Source organism: Silurus aristotelis, assembly GCF_946808225.1.
Source record: "Silurus aristotelis genome assembly, chromosome: 11".
Lineage (NCBI taxonomy): Eukaryota > Metazoa > Chordata > Actinopteri > Siluriformes > Siluridae > Silurus > Silurus aristotelis.
The window spans coordinates 29341917-29359474 of NC_139584.1; the positions used below are offsets into that span (position 1 = coordinate 29341917).

Here is a 17558-nt window from a genome sequence, read left to right on the forward strand (position 1 = left end):
GCGTCGGATTCCAGCGCGCATCCATCCAGACACTGTTATTTATTTCCTCTCGATCAGAAAGCTCGGAGCACTCCATCACACCCGACCACGTTCCATTTTTTCAAGACAAAAATCTCACCGGTTGCTGAAAGACACGGATAAATAGGTCGCGCGCGCCGACGGATTCTTTTTTTACACCTCTATAAATCTTCCATTGGGCTCACAGCCAGGGAATAGCTTTCATGTCCGACCTTTCGTGCGTAGCTGCATACGAATCTGCTCCGAGTTGCAATCGGTATCAGATCCGTCTTTGCACAAAGGTCCGATTTCTGACAGATCTCATCGCCCCTGCGTACACTCGCTGTCCTTAATCCCACTCTGTGTCCTTATATGGTCAGTTGTTCAGGGGGTTTCTTAGAAATAGAAAATTCGACTTACTTTGCGTATTGATTATTGCAGCGTGTGAATCCCTTCTCCCTCTGCTGCTCAAATCGTGACTTTATTCTTTTATCGTACGTTTCAGCGACTCCTCTTGACTCTTGCATATAACTGCTCAGACGGTGACATCACATCGTAACACAAACATCCGAGTTAATAGAAAACTAGACATTTTCTCAGACATTTATGGAAATCAGTGTGATATTTCTATTGTATGTACAAGGCAGGATCTCAGGATTAGTGTTTGACCAGTTAATGGGTTTTGCCTATTAATAGACACCAATAGACGATCGCTTTAACTATTGTCTATCGGCAAAAATCCATACAGATAGTTTTTCCGGGTTACTGTCCACTGTTTTCTGAATCCCTGATGCCACGTGCTGTTTGTTTCTACACGTGAGACGGTGCGCTGCACAGAGAGCGCTGAATTATATTTATTAGGTATAATTTATTAATTATGTAACTATATTTTCATATTTACTTTTGCACATTTTTATGATTCGGTACTTTTTTTTGTAATAAAGTTCAGTACTACTTTAGATGGAGTCGTATGTTTGTTTCTTTGTTTTTTATCTGGTATCCATTTAAAAAACTATCAGTTGAATAATCATTTATTGGCGAGTATGATCCAACCTAGCTATCGGGGATCAGTTGACCTCTACTAAAGATATTCCCTTCCTGTCCACTAGTGGTCGCCCTCACTGAAATTTATTGTATGGAATCCAGAGTGATTTATATTTAATGCCATTGATACAGCAGAGCAGTTTTTGGGTTTAGGGGCTTTGCTCAGGATCCCAGGAGATTTGAACTCACAACCTTGAGCTAACACCCTCTCATTCCTGTGTGACCTTTGACATGTATACTTCTGGGTTACTTGTTGGTTTCCTGCTGTATGTAAACGGCTCATGGATGTTTCTTTAATGCCGAGATGTTGTTCTGGTGAACCTCAAGCTGTTGCTCAGTTTCCTGATGTGGATTATCTTCAGGTCTGGACTGATCTTCTTCTTAATGGTGTAACTGTAGCCGGCTGTTGCGCTAATACTGAGTTTGCTGAGTCCTAATAAACCTCATGAGCATGGGTCTTCACTCTGCCTCTCCCGAGTCTCAGGGTTTTAAGCGCAATAATAACTTACTTTCATTTGACATTTGCCAAAGGCCATAATGTCGGCTGTGAAGTTTAACAGAACCATTGACTTTCAGTCTCTTAAGTAGTAAAATGGCAAACCGCATAACATACCAGGTGCTTTTTTTTTTCAATCAGCGAACGCTCCGAGGAAGAACTGAGTTCCTGTAAAAAAAAACACGTTTTATTTTTCTAAAACTCTTGGATAAGCTCTAGACCATTCAGCAAGTTTTTTTTTATCTGCGAGATCTCACAGAGATTTGATGCAAAATCCATTAGCGACAACCCAGCGCTCAGAAATGTACAAAACGTGCTGCGATGCGACAATTAACACAGCATGTGATAATTACACAAACTACTCAAGGTCTTACCATAGTACAGGTGAGCACTGTGAGTAACGGACCTATCACAGGTCAGGGGCGGAGTCTGGATGAAAACAAAGGCGATATATATACAAAAAGCAGGAGCGGAATAATGATAAGAGGTTTTTATTTGCTTTAAACAGGTTTATCTGAAGTAACAGAAACCCCAGAGGGGGCAGGATATTTTATGTGGTGCTGTGATATTAAAATGAGTTTAATAACTGATTTCAGCTCCGACACAAGCAACTCATTATTCCCTAAAGGAAGAGAAGTAACAATTGCTCTGTTATTCGCACCCACCGAGAGACTCGTCCATGTGCAGAAGTTCAAAATGAGATTAATAGCACACATTTTCCTAATAATCTGATTACTCTGCATCTGTATGGGCTTTAAACCTGAGATCCGCTAATGGCTTCAATTTTGTCCACGTGTCTCCGCCGTCCTTATCTTCGAGACAGGCTAATTTTCCAGTTTTTTTGTGATCTCCATGTGTCTGGACAAGGTGTTATTTGACTTGCCATTATGTTCGCATTGAATACAATATTAGAAAGTCAACCATTATTGCAATTTTGTTGCAGAGGAGCAATTGCGAAAGGACAAAAGGTGTTTTTTTCCTCCCTGCCCCCCCCCCCCCCTGCCCCCCCAAGCATGCGAGTGAAAATGTACTGAAAATGTCACCCGTATCCCAAGAGTTTCCAGGAAAGTGTCTCTCAGACGACTTGTTTAGATGATGAAGCATTTCCGTTATGACTCACGCCTCCATTAGGGTTGAAGAGCGAGAGTGGGAGCGCTAATGGTGCTCAAGGCAAACGGAGCTATACATTAGCGTGAAGCGAGCGTCACTCGTGACAGGGAAGGGCCGAGCCTCGTGCTCACTTCAGAGAAGTGAGTGCTACTTGACTAGGAGCGAAAGAAAAGCGTGTGGCAGCTATTATTCCGCAGCTCTGCATAATGAATGGCTCAGAAGCACCATGGATCGTTATGCAGTAGGTCAAGTGTAACACATGAGAACGATGGACAGAAAGAGAGAGAGAGAGAGAGAGAGAGAGAGAGAGAGAGAGAGAGAGAGAGAGCGCGAGAGAGAGAGAGAGAGAGAGAGAGAGGATGCATTATACTCCCTTGTTTGTTTGTTTATTTATTTCATTATTTACTCATTTATTATCTACCCGAGCGATCCATATCAATCAATTAAAGCTCAGGCTCGAACAGGAACAGTTACAGTTGTAGGTGGGAACATTGACCACTTTGAGAACTAATTTATCGATGCAGAAGACAAAACTTCATTTTTATAATAAGAACTCGAAAAGTTCTCTTCACTTCTCTCTCGTTCTCATTATTCTCAGCTGAAGGAGGCGTGACTTATTGCTGTCAGTAAAGGAGGTGTGGTCATTGTGCCAGCTAGTTTAAATGTATTCCCAGTATTCCCATTCCTAGTGGGGGTTTTGCTTTTGTCTCTGGTTGAAGAAGGTGTGGCCTCAGTCTTTAGCAGCCTGGTTGAAGGAGGTGTGGCCTGTGTATCTGTCACTATCAGATAAGGAGGCATGGCCTTTCCATTGTCAGGCTCAGTAATAGAGGTTTGGTCTTGGTCTCTGATTGAAGAAGGTGTGGCCTCGCTGCCTGTACATCTTACTGAAAGAGGTGTGGCCTCGCTGCCTGTACATCTTACTGAAAGAGGTGTGGCCTCGCTGCCTGTACATGTTACTGAAGGAGGTGTGGCCTCGCTGCCTGTACATGTTACTGAAGGAGGTGTGGCCTCGCTGCCTGTACATGTTACTGAAGGAGGTGTGCCTCGCTGCCTGTACATCTTACTGAAGGAGGTGTGGCCTCGCTGCCTGTATATCTTACTGAAGGAGGTGTGGCCTCGCTGCCTGTACATCTTACTGAAGAAGGTGTGGCCTCGCTGCCTGTACATCTTACTGAAGGAGGTGTGGCCTCGCTGCCTGTATATCTTACTGAAGAAGGTGTGGTCTTACTGCCTGTAAATCTTACTGAAGGAGGTGTGGCCTCGATGCCTGTAAGTCCGAGTGAAGGAGGTGTGGCCTGTGTCTCTTTAATCCTAATGAAAACGTGTCTTGTAGCGGTAAATCTTTATGAAGGGGGTGTGGCCTCTATATATTTGTCAGTCCCAGTAAATAAGGCGTGGCCTCTGGGCCTATAAGTGATTGTAGAACAGAGAGAAAACCAGAAACACACTGCTGCACACGATCTGCATCTCTGTCCACAAACCTTTCTGTACCGAAAGCAAAAAGCAGGAGCGAGACACGTCCTGACCCGAGTGAATGTGAAGCAGAGGAAATGGAGAGGAACGTGTGAAGAGCCTCAGAGCGCGCGATGAATGTTAACACTGTTAAATTGACCCGAACCTCCTTGAATCTCATTCACACCTGCAGTGAGTATGAAAGGAACCTGAATCTCACCGGCCATAGGAGTATCACGTCTGATTACTGCAGGTCCAATCTCCTGGAACCGGCGAAGCGGGTCAGCACCATGAACACCACATGAATCATTTACACGTGAACCAACTCACCCCTCACAGAGGCATTGTGGGTAAAACACATATACACATATATTCGTACAAACCCACACACACACTCAGGAGCCGAGAAAAAAAAACGTTCCTTGACTACGTTTGGGACGTGTCCTCGTCGTATTGCTAATTTCATCACGCACCTTAAGCTTTCTTCTACTCTCTCTCTCTCTCTCACAGGGTGAAGCTCAAAGACGGTGTGACATTCTTGGGGGCGCGACCCTGCAACCCTATGCTCTGGATGATCAGTCAGGACGCCAGGGTCGAAGGTCATCGTGTCGTCACCCTGCACTGTCGGAAGAAGGAGTCCAGCTATGCTCAGAGGTCAGTCGGCTAAAATCTCATCAGCAAGGTTTCCTCCTCGGCTTAAAAGGTTAATCTGGAAGCTAAATTACGGCCGTATAATAAAACGCCACCGAGAAGACAGAAATTGTAGAGAAATTCTTTTTTTCTCTCAGAAGGTCGGAAGGCGTTCCGGTGAATTAACTGCGGATCGTGAATCCGAGCCACAGAGCGACATCATTAGCATCGCCTTTTATTTTCATTCGCATGAATACGATAGCTGCGCTAGCAAAGGCTCATACGCGTAAAATGAAACGGTATTGAACGCAGCATCAGGAGTTTAAACTTTCCATTTCTCCTTCTCTTGACTCGTTCACCCCTCGCCCTTTCTGACACCTCTGTCGTTCGTTCGCTGAAGAGAGTCGGCAGAAAATAAAAGAAAGAAAGAAACACGCATTGGCTTTTTTCCAGACTTGAGCAAAAAGTCCACTGGAGGTCATGAGTCCTAGCTTGCTCAAATGAAACAGTGAGTTAAAATTCTCCTGCCTGGCTGCCACCTTGCCCCGTTTGCCCTTTTCCGCCCCTTCATAGGTCAGAAGCTCGGTATTTTGCTCGACTCGCTCTGAAACCTGATTGAGCTGAAAGGATTCTTGATCCATGCTAATCTCGACTTCCTGCGCACCGCGTGTCAAGTGGAGTCAATTCGGTCTGCTGGGGAAAAGAAATAAATAAATAAACAGAAAGAAAGAAAGATACTGAAGCTCTTTGATGCTCGCAAAAACCCAAGGTTAAGAAACGAGTCTGAAATGAAGACGTTTTTTATTTTACAGACAGGGGATGTGTTTATTCTCTTCCGAAGCGTGTGATTACGGCGATCCAGCTGGTTTCTCTGCGTGATATCCACCGGTAAAAGACGTGTGATGGACATTTGGAATGAGGTTTGGCAGCCTGAGTAATCTTTTCTCCTGCTCAATTTAGGGGGTTGGGAGGAAACTGAAGAGTAAATTTCTTCTTCTTTTTGCAATAAATGCAGTCAGTAATCAGACCTTCATGGTGAGAGAAGATATTTAACAAATCCGACACATTAGTGAACTCACAGAGTAAAAAAAAATTTTAATAATGAAATGTAATTGGCTGGAAGGAGTTCAGGTGTGAATAGTGGATTGTGATTGGCCGAAGGAGTTCAGGTGTGAATAGTGGATTGTGATTGGCTGGAAGGAGTTCAGGTGTGAATACTGGATTGTGATTGGATGGAAGGAGTTCATGTGTGAATAGTGGATTGTGAATGGCTGAAGGAGTTCAGGTGTGAATAGTGGATTGTGAATGGCTGAAGGAGTTCAGGTGTGAATATTGGATAAGGGTTGGCTGAGGGAGTTCAGGTTTGAATAGTGGACTGTGATTGGCTGAAGGAGTTCAGGTGTGAATAGTGGATTGTGATTGGCTGAAGGAGTTCAGGTGTGAATAGTGGATTGTGATTGGCTTGAAGTTGTTCAGGTGTGAATATTGGATAAGGGTTGGCTGAGGGAGTTCGGGTTTGAATAGTGGACTGTGATTGGCTGAAGGAGTTCAGGTGTGAATAGTGGATTGTGATTGGCTGGAAGTTGTACAGGTGTGAATAGTGGATTGTGATTGGCTGAAGGAGTTCAGGTGTGAGTTCAGAGAGTTGAACACCCAGGTAGTTTGCATTTATCAGTAGAATCTAAATGAATGTGCATCTTATAAACACCTGTAACCATAGTAACATAGAGTTTCTGCTACATTTAGCATGAGGCAGATATTGTACACATTTCCCAATGACCTCACTGAGCTCCATGGAGGATTTCTGAGGATTTACATGGTGAATACAGTGATGTTGGGTTGAAGATGAGTCTGATGAACTCACAAGAAAATGTTCAAGTGAGACACAGATTTCTCTCTTCAGGAAGTTCAGGAATTCAGGAAAAATGTTTTTGATCCATTCAGTCAGTTTTGCTCTCAAACACCAATAACAGCTTGAATACCTTAGTGTTGGGAAGTGACAATAGTACAGTGTGAGGTGATAATCCAGGGCTCAGTGTGAGGACCTACACCATTCTAATGCTCTCAGATTGTTGTTTAACAGAAACCTTCAACATCTGTAATGCAGCACACCATCATAAAGTTAGCAAGAAGTTCTAAAAGTGTAAACATCTCGCATCAGAATATAGAAAATATAAGATTAATGAACTTTCACGCAGACCAACATGAGTCATCGTCATATGGCTCATATCTTCTCATGCAGAAATGATGTCTATATTCAAAGAATTCCATTCCGTTTCTTTGGTCGATCCGAAATCCTCAGCGCAGTTTCGGATACGAGGATTTTTAAACCGCTGGATGTTTCATATTATAGACTTTTAATTCAATCAGCAAACGACATTTTTCATGTAATACATCACAGAGCATAATTCATTTTTATGGTTTTCCTGAGCATCAAATATCTGCTGTCCCATTTTCTGAGAAGATGAAATTTCCACTGCTTTGAAATAACGCTGGTCTCCTCAGATCAGTGTTTACTGGCTGCTATTAATCTCTCACATAAGAACCTTTCTCTCTCTCTCTCTCTCTCTCTCTCTCTCTCTCTCTCTCTCTCTCTCTCTCTCTCTCTCTCTCTCTCTCTCTCTCTCTCTCTCTCTCTCTCTCTCTCTCTCTCTCTTTTCTCAGTAATTAAGTGCCGAGTCGAGCTCTTTGTGTGCCATCGTGCTCCTAATCGCACATTTGCACGGGTCAGGAAGTAGCGTTAATGAACCAGGCTCGTCTCTGACAGGTGTAATTTTACGCATTAGAAGCAGATTGTTGGCGTTCTCTAAACTGTAAAGATTAAACCCGGCACCATACGGCGGCTCCGGCTTACACGAGCAGATACGTACTGTCCACGAGTAAACATCCCGTCCAGCAGCCGGCGATTTCGCATGTTTACCGGGAAAAAAACTTCTCCTGGACGCCAGCCTTCTTACTTTTGACCCGAAGGCTTCTGTTTTATTAGAGGATGAAGAATTAAGAAAGCTGGAGGTTGAAATGAATGAAAAAGAAACAGGTTTTTGATATTTTGATCAGAAGTGGGAACTTCACACAATTCATTCACTCATTCACTCATCCATGTACAGTGACTGGAAGATGAGTTCACTATATATGAAGAAGGGAGTAAATGTTCTCTACAATTGGAGTAACTCAAGAACTTAGAAGACGGATTTGGACTGTAATTAATGTCAACAGTCTGCTACACTTTAACACTGATGGAACTGTGATGAAAAGACGTTCAGTGATGAGGATCCTTTCTGAGTCTGGTTCCTCTCAAGGTTTCTTCTTAATGAAGTCTCAGGGAGTTTTTCCTACACCACAGTCATCACTGGTTCACTCTTTAGGGATACAATTATAATGATAAGGAACAAATGTACATTCTTTTATTATCACTTTTTTTTCTTTAAAAAAAAGCTTTAAAAAAATGTAAATAAAAAAGAAAAGCACTGTCTCCTCACTGTCTCCGTCTCGCTCGCTCTCCTCCATGTTACAGGCTTCTGGGTTCAGGTTTTTATCGGGTTTCTCTTTCTCGAATCTCTCTCCACTCCACTCGCTGTACTTTACGTCACTCCGATGGCCTTGAGGATTTAACAGATAAAATAAACCTCACACACTCGCTGAATTTATTTCTTCTGGTCGTGACACAGAAGCAGGTGGACGAATGCGTGAGATGAATTCATATATATATAAAAAAATCCAAATCAGCGGACAGAAGTGAAGTGGATCGATGAGACGAGCCGAGCCGTGAAGGAGAATTGAGATAAAAAAACACATGTTTTAAGGGCAGAAGAAAGAATCGAACTGGATATTCCAAGAAAATGTTTTTTTTTTCTGGATCATAGAGCAACAAAAAATCACATCCTCTGAAAGAGAGGAGACGAGAGAACTGGATTCTACACACAGAGTAGAAACAGGAAATGGAGGCAGTCAGTTCTCATGTTTCTGAGAAACTCATGGTGGCTCCTGGATTTAGACGCATTTACACTTAATTCTAAAGCTGGTGGGTTTTTATAAGCAAAATCTATCTATCTATCTATCTATCTATCTATCTATCTATCTATCTATCTATCTATCTATCTATCTATCTATCTATCTATCTATCTATCTATCTATCTATCTATCTATCTATCTATCTATCTATCTATCTATCTATCTATCTATCTTTTCTTTTTTTGTAGTGTTTTTCTTTTTCCTTAAGTTTCTCCCATCAACGCCATGCCTGATTATTCTCTCTTTCCCATATTCTCAATGTTCTCTCTCTCTCTCTCTCTCTCTCTCTCTCTCTCTCTCTCTCTCTCTCTCTCTCTCTCTCTCTGTCACACTGATGGACAGATGAGGTTATAGAGCACGGATGGATGGATGCGCATCACTCCAGCTCCATGCATTTATCACGCTCTCCGTTCGTCATTTCTCAGCGGGGGAAATTTGATTAGGTGTGTTATTACCTGTGGCAGCGAGTCGCACCTACAGCGTTACAGATGAGTCCGAGTCAGTGTGAGAGAAAGAGAGAGAGAGAGAGAGAGAGAGAGAGAGAGAGAGAGAGAGAGAGAGAGAGAGAGAGAAGGAAAGAAAAGGAAAGAAATGAGGGAGGGAGATTAACTTGGGACCAAAAAAGGATGATTTGTAAGATGGGAAAATATAGAGAGGTGCTATCAGGAAGAGACTGAGGGTCTCTCTCTCTCTCTCTCTCTCTCTCTCTCTCTCTCTCTCTCTCTCTCTCTCTCTCTGCATCACACACACACACACACACACACACAAAATTGAAGTCAAAAAGCTGTGCTGCGTAGAAGCCCAGAAAATCCGCACTGCTACACAGAAAACAGACCCAATTCTCTTTAAACCTTTATATTATATTCAGGTTTATTCTCTTTCTCACACACTAAGGTGTGTGTGTGTGTGTGTGTGTGTGTGTGTGTGTGTGTGTGTCCGTGTGTGTGTGTGTGCTTGCATGTGATATCATCATAACGTGGCTTTCTCACAAAGCCGTGAATTATTATTCCCTACACAGGTTTCTCGCTCGGCTTCCCTCCGTCCTCCTCCTTCACATGATGATACCCAAACCCTGGACTGTTATTCTTCTGAAGATCCTCATGCTGCTCAGAATAACGAGATCATGGCCTCCTACATGGGGTTCACACTGCTCTGTCTTTCTCCAGCAGGCCTCATGTATTACACACTCAGTAACTTCACCTGGAAATGATACTGTAGATGTCAAGATTTAAGGTGAATATCATCACTTCTTCTGAGTCGGTTCCTGACAAGGTTTCTTTATGTCTTCCCGTGGAGGTTTTCCTTCCAGACTTGGATCTGGATTTCTGGAAAGCTGCTTTGTTACAAGGTCTATACTTTACAGTGATTTATTCTTTCAATTCATTTGAATATCAAAAATTGAAATTCTCCTCCTTCTTTTTTACTGCATTTCATCTTTGAAATTCCATTTACATCCGCCATCAATTGATTTTTCTTCTTTTTCATCTTTTCCAGAATTCCTATTTTCTTCTGTCAGATTTTAAACTCAAATAAAATAAAGACCCTTTGCTGAAGAAAAGCTTCATCTGTCTTCATCATTAAGTCCAGGAGCTGCTCCTGCCTCCATGCCCAGCTTTTGTTCTGATCTCTCTGAAGATTTTTCACAGAACCACAGCGTTTTAGCGTCTTTTAAAAGCCCAGAGTGACCCGTGGTTCTGAAAGCCGTCCTTCTGTCCTTCTTGTCCTTCCTGTCCTTCCTGTGCCTGAACAATTGCTGTTTCACACAGCGGAGGTTTTCACGCACCGGGCTGGGTTCCAATATGAGCTCACGGACGCTTGCTGTTATGAGGTCGGAGCAAGGCACTCTGGGTATTTGGAAATCCTGTGGGAACCATTTAAATGAACTTTGGGTTTTATATTACAAGAGCATGAGAGCTTGTTATTTACTTCCTGCTGCATACAATGAGACTCAGGAACCTCGAGAATTGCAGGGGACCAGGCCGTAGAAAGTTCTGGAGAGGAGAATGTTCACAAAACAGCAATGCTTTACATTTAAGTGAAGAAAGGCACTTAACACTGGACACTTTACAGTCTAATGCTTTACACCTGACACTTTATGATCTAGCTTTTTTTTAAACACCTGACACTTTACCTAATAGCGTCCAATCTAACCCTTTACACTTGATACTTTACAATCTGCTTTACACCTGACACATTTTACAATCTAATACTTTACACCTGGCACTTTCTAATATAACACTTTACACCTGACACGTTACATCTTGCACTTTATAGTCTGATGCTTTACACCTGGCATTTTACACTAGAAGCTTTTATTTAACACCTGACACTTTACACCATATAGTTTACAATCTAACCCTTTACACCTGACACTTTACAGTCTAATACTTTACACCTGACACTTTACAATCTAACACTTTACATCTGACACTTTATAACTGACATTTGATAACCTTTATAACTGATACTTCACAGTCTAACCCTTTACACCTGATACTTTACAATCTAATCCTTTACACCTGATACTTATACCTGGCATTTTACAATCTAATACTTAACACCTGGCAAAATATAGCTGACACTTTACAAATTAACTCTTTACATCTGAAACTTTACATCTAATGTTTTACAGCTGACCCATTTTACAAGCCAATGCTTTACACCTGACACTTTCATCTTAAACTTTACAATACAACACTTTTCACCTGACACTTTACAATCTAATGCAATACACCTGAAAATTTCATACGTGAAACTTTACACCTGACACTTTACTGAATGTACACTGCTGTAGTGTTGCTTTGAAGCTGCAGTTTATAATACAGAATGGAATGTTCTAATGTTCTGATAGTAGATGGAGGAATATGAATCAATTTGGACAGAAGGGTAAACACTGAAGCTTTTCATTTCTTCTATTATGGACATTTGATAGAATGGAAATCAGAGTTTGTTTAAATTATGAATGCTGAAATACTCAGAACGTTAATATGTAATAAAGCATCAGATCACAGCGTCAAGTAAAAGAACACCTGCGTTCGTTTTACTGACTGTTCATCAAAACAAAACAAAAAAACGGAAATCAATGTTCCTTTCCTTCGCCGAACGTTTTCTCCGACTGAGCGAAACCACTGACAGTTACAGCTTCCACATTTACAGCAAATCCAAAGTGCACTTCAGCAGAACACTTTGGGTTATTTAACGCTGCCTGGAGGACGCAGCTGCGGTTAAACTGTTTGTATGGAGGTTTAGGGACAGTGCAGAAGCAGGAGACGGCGGGTCGCAGAACTACGCCGCGGCGCCAAATTAAATCAGCGAGAACGGACCCTGTACATCCTTTAGCCGGGGAGTAGCGTTAACGGGAAAACCACTTAAGCGTGTCTGCGCTAACGCACGAATGCTTCAACCTTCTGCTCTTCTTCTCATTTTATTTCTCCTGAAAATCAGTTAGAACATAGCTAGCGTTGGTATGCTTTTTTTTGAACAGCGGGGAATCAGAAATGTGGGACGTGTGTAAAGTTTCCGAGCTCGTAACTCAGAGTGTCATTAAAGCGGTTGGGACAGTGTCGCTAATTGAAAGCCGCTCTCGCGCCGTCCAGACAGACGGATGGCGCTGTTCGAACCAGTCGTCATGGCGAGTTTGCGGGATTTAAACATGGCCCTGCTGCTGGAATCCGGTCCTGTAAAAGTGCTATTAGTGCGAAATGGAGGTTTTTAGGAGCAACAGCGGCTCACGGGTTACTAGCGAGGACATCGCACATCGTTTTTATACGTCCTTTTACAGTGCAGCGTTGACGGGATTCCAGTCTGGATAGCATCTGGTTTTCTTTCACATTTTTTCAAGTAACCTCCAAACACCGTTTCCCTTCAGATGCCGCGGCTCTCCAACATGGCCGCCCTGGATTAAAAACGTAAAATGATTTCTGTGAAGTATACGCTCACCTTTTATATCTTACTACTGATGAACATGTTCTGCTTAGACCTTTTATTGAACATGTCTTGCGTGATCAGACCACACCTCCACATTGTCTCGTCCAATCATGACACGGATTAGATCAGGACACACAGTAATGCCAGGGGCACCACAGCCCACCTTCTTAAAATGTTACTGTGCTACTGGGAGATCAGGAATTATTGTTGCTTCTTCCAACTCAAGTTTCACGTTTAATTAGGGACATTCTGGACACACAATCTGTCCGTTCCGGTCGCCGTGGTTACTGAGTCGTCCATCAACGAGGTTCTGCTTCCGGTTTGTGTTTTGGTGTTCATCTGTGTTTATATCACTGTGTTCCAGTCGGATGGAGTTTAGCTGATCATTCAGTTAGAAAGAGAGAGAGAGACGTGTGTGTGTGTGTGTGTGCTTGTTCTCTGTACTACTGTGTCGTTTAGTGATCTTGACATCTAATTTGCCAGAACTCTCAACGCGCCATCCATTTCATTTACAGCATGATGTGTGTGTGTGTGTGTGTGTGTGTGTGTGTGTGTGTGTGTGTGTGTGTGTGTGTGTGTTTTATTAAACACAGGTGAAGTGAGAATATTGACAATCACAATTACACACACAGATTGTAGGACACACAATGTGAGAGCCTGAACACATACACACACAAACACACACTCGCACACACAGTTACCTATTTTACTTCTGATTCTTTGTGTGTGTGTGTGTGTGTGTGTGTGTGTGTGTGTGTGTGTGTGTGTGTGTGTGTGTGTGTGTGTAAAACATCTGCAAGGACTATTTGTCTCCCATCTATTTTTATAAAAGCTGCAGTTTATTTACTATCGTGGCTGGTAGTTTGTTTAACTGTATTTATATTTACACACACGCACGCACGCACGCACGCACGCACACACACACACACACACACACACACACACACACACACACACACACACACACACACACAGAGAGAGACTGATGTGTATTTAATTGTTGCAGTGCTAATTTGCACTGAGCTCATTAACCTCGAGAAATGTGAATTTGTCAATGAAGCTTTCCCTCATATACACACACACACAAACACACAGACTAGTGTGTGTGTGTGTGTGTGTGTGTGTGTGTGTGTGTGTGTGTGTGTGTGTGTGTGTGTGTGTGTGTGTGTGTGTATATCCAGCTGTGCATTGTTATGTGTAAAGATTCAAGTGTGAATTAAACATGAATTCATCATGCATATACACATTAAGTGTGTGTGTATGTGTGTGTGTGTGTGTGTGTGTGTGTGTGTGTGTGTGTGTGTGTGTGTGTGTGTGTGTGTATATCCAGCTGTGCATTGTTATGTGTAAAGATTCAAGTGTGAATTAAACATGAATTCATCATGCATATACACATTAAGTGTGTGTGTGTGTGTGTGTGTGTGTGTGTGTGTGTGTGTGTGTGTGTGTGTGTGTGTGTGTGTGTGTGTGTGTGTGTGTGTGTGTGTGTGTGTGTGTGTGTGTGTGTGTGTGTGTTAAACCATCTGGATTTACACTAATAAAGCATTTAAAGAAAATGAAAGCAGTGTTGGTGTAAATTGATTATGCAAGTGTGCAATTTTAAAGCTCTACACAGCGGAGTGCAAAAGTTTACGCACCCTAGGGCATGTTAACTTCCTGTTTTCTTCTCATTTCCGTTCTTTTTCTTATTTCCTGTTTTCCTCCATCTCAGTAATGTGTTTTTCTCCCTGTTGTGTTGAAGACGAGACCAAAACATGTTCTCGTTAGTGTTTTTTTTTATAGTGTTTCTACGTTTCTTTATTCTCAGAGTCTCAGAGCTCCATCTTTCTCCACCTCCTTCTCCAGTGTGTGCTGTATTTATTTATATATTTATTTCTTCTGTCCTAAAGCTAACTAACCATCCAGCAGAAGCGATTAGGACACTGAAGAGCCTCCAGCTGGGCGTTTAGTGTGCACTCTAATCCAGAAGATCAGTGTAGCCTCCAGTAAAAAAAACTCACATTACACACTGTCTGTGAAGGACCCACGCTGAGAGGAGCGATCTCAAACCTGTAGAATTCATAGATTAAAGAAAACCTTGAGGTTTTTTCCCTCCTTGTTTCAGTCATGTCATTGAGGATCTGATCTAGAGTTCTTGAGCTTCTCAGCATGCAGGTGGATTTCAGTTCCAGCAGTGCAGCGAGTGTCCTCACGCTCTTTATTTCGATTTTTGGTTTCATCCTGAACAGCTCGGACTCCACCATCTTTACATTACGCCTACATACTTTACAGAACCTACAGCCAGGTTACTCCACTGACCCCAGTGTTGATGTGATCATGTTTTATTTCCCTCAAGATAAAAGTCTGTTAGGGAGAAATAGTATAGATATTAGTATATTATATGGATTAAAGTTTGTGTTTTGAACATCCCATTCCATATTTACTCCTCATTTGCTCTTATAATAGTCTCCACTCTTTTGGGAAGATGTTCCACTATATTTTGTGGAGATTTGTGTGAGAATTATTCAGCCACAAGGGTTTTAATTAAGTCAGATCCTGATGTAGGTGATGTGAGGAGGCCTGGAGTAAAGTCAGAGTTCACATTCATTGATTTTCAGTAGGGTTGAGGTCAGAGCTCTATTGCAGAAGATCTTTCACCCTGTAAAGCAGATCTTCTCAGAGTTTGCTTTGTGGACAGGGATCATAGTGATGTTCTGGCTTTGTGCACATGGGTATTGTCATGCAGGAACATGTTTGGAACTCCTAGTTCAAGTGAAGGGAAAATTTCGTGTTCCCACACCCCAAGGCACGATATAAAACTGTGTGAATAGAACTTATGGGGAAGAACCACATATGACTGGGAAGGTCAGGTGTCCAAATACTTTTGCCCATACGATGCATTAGTACAGCAGAGTAATCATACAGTAGTACAAAGGAATGTAATGATTGTTTAATGATGTTTCAGGGTTTTAGTATGAAGCTGAGTTTGAACACATCTGCTGACTCAGCTTTTGTGGGTTTTTGCTGGCTGCTGTCCACGGTGCTGAAGTGCTAGAATTCCCCTGAGCGCTGACACATATTCAAGATCCTTCTGTCTCTTTCATTCTTTCTCTCTCTTTTATTTATTTATTTTATTTAATTTTTACATTGCAGTCTGAACTGGTGTTACAGCACGACTCGGACAGCAGATCAGACTGTAACCAGAAGGAACTCGGACAGCAGATCAGACTGTAACCAGAAGGACACGATGGTGTTAATGGGATCGTTCTGATTTGGTTGTCATGTAATCCAAATGCATCTGAGAGCGGCAGTGGATGCAAATGCAGGGTAAACCAGTATAAACTGGTAAACAAAAAAGGTCAAGCAAAGTCAAGCCACGTAGGTTTTATTGTCATTTCATCCATATACATTACAGTACACAGTGAAATGAAAGGTTTCCCAGCACAAGGTGCTTCAGCAAACAATATAAATCAACAAAAGGAACACAGAACTACACAGAACTCGAAATTAACAACACAACATGCACATGTGCCACATTTATTAGTGTAAAGAAAAAAAGACAACACAAGATGCAGTTGCTTTGAGTCTTTTAAATGGACAAAACAAGACAAAATGGACAGAAAGGTGTCTAAAAACATCCAGATAATGATCAAACATGGACGTAAAAACAGCTGTTCATGAATAGACACACGAACGCAGGGACCAATGGCGAGACAGAAACGAAACCACATGAATAAGACATCAGTGATGAGACAGCGTGGAGCACATGATCATAGAAACATGGAACATCTACAAGCATTGATGTGAGCAGGGATAATCTCTGACAGTGGTTTGGTTTCTATAGTAAAGTCTAATACACAGGGACTCGTAGAGAAAATGTTCTCAGAGATATACTTTAATCTTTGTATAAATCTAAACCTATTCTCGATATCGTTGAAAATGTTCCTAAAACAGATAAGAAAAGAAATTCATTCCTTTACTCATTGATCATGTAAACAACACGTCTGTAGCTACGTACAGAAACAGACTGTGTAACTCTCTGAGAATCCCTTAATTCTATTTTTCTTTGGTTTACCCCGGTCTCGTTGGTTTCGCAGTGTTATCACATTCTGGAGGTGTTTATTTGATCTGGAACAAAGTGTTATATATATAGTGTGTGTGTGTGTGTGTGTGTGTGTGTGTGTGTGTGTGTGTGTGTGTGTGTGTGTGTGGGCACGTAGATTAATCTGTCAGTCATTGAAATAAACATTAGAGATAAGTACTTGCTCATTTCCGCTCGTCTCGTCCTCAAACAAGGACACCGTTTTTTTATAAATGTCTTTGTGTTTTGGGATGGTGTAATATAGTCCACTCTGGCGCCCCCATCTGGATGCCCTGCCCAGTGACGCTGGTTATTTCTGTTTAATAATATGTGTAATGACGATTGTATGAGCAGCTCTTTCTCTCTCTGTACCGAGTGAATAGAGATGTGGTCTTCAGACACGCAGACTCGCGTGAAAGCTGGTGCTCAGCGTTCGGATGATGTTTGTCGTGAGCAAACAGCAGTTGTGTATTAATGGAGTGCAGGAGATGATCCAGTGACATCAGGATTGAGCAGAGCTTGTTTGGGAGAGATGTTTAGAGCCAGCGTTGTCCTGATGCTGGATTAGGATTAGATTTGCTTGTTTTCAAACATGCTTGTCATGGTGATGTCATTTTTTTTTCTGTAGATCTTCTGGTCCAGACCAGACACACTCATGCAAATACCAACACACTCACCCACACACTCGCGCAAATACCAACACACTCGCGCAAATACCAACACACTCGCGCAAATACCAACACACTCAACAACATTTACATTTCAATTTGTGGCATTTAGCAGACGCCCGAGTCCAGAGTGACGTACACAAGTGCTTTAAGTCTCCAGCAA

At 42.1% G+C, this 17558-nt stretch overlaps 1 protein-coding gene across 1 annotated transcript in view; it reads left to right on the forward strand.

Annotated features, from left to right (window-relative positions):
• LOC310733746 (transmembrane protein 132C) overlaps window positions 1-17558 on the forward strand; it is a 152954-nt gene that overhangs the window by 92425 nt on the left and 42971 nt on the right. Inside the window, exon 3 of the mRNA XM_083555150.1 lies at window positions 4610-4753. Coding sequence (XP_083411276.1) covers window positions 4610-4753 — 144 coding nt within the window. The remainder of the gene's footprint in view (window positions 1-4609; window positions 4754-17558) is intronic.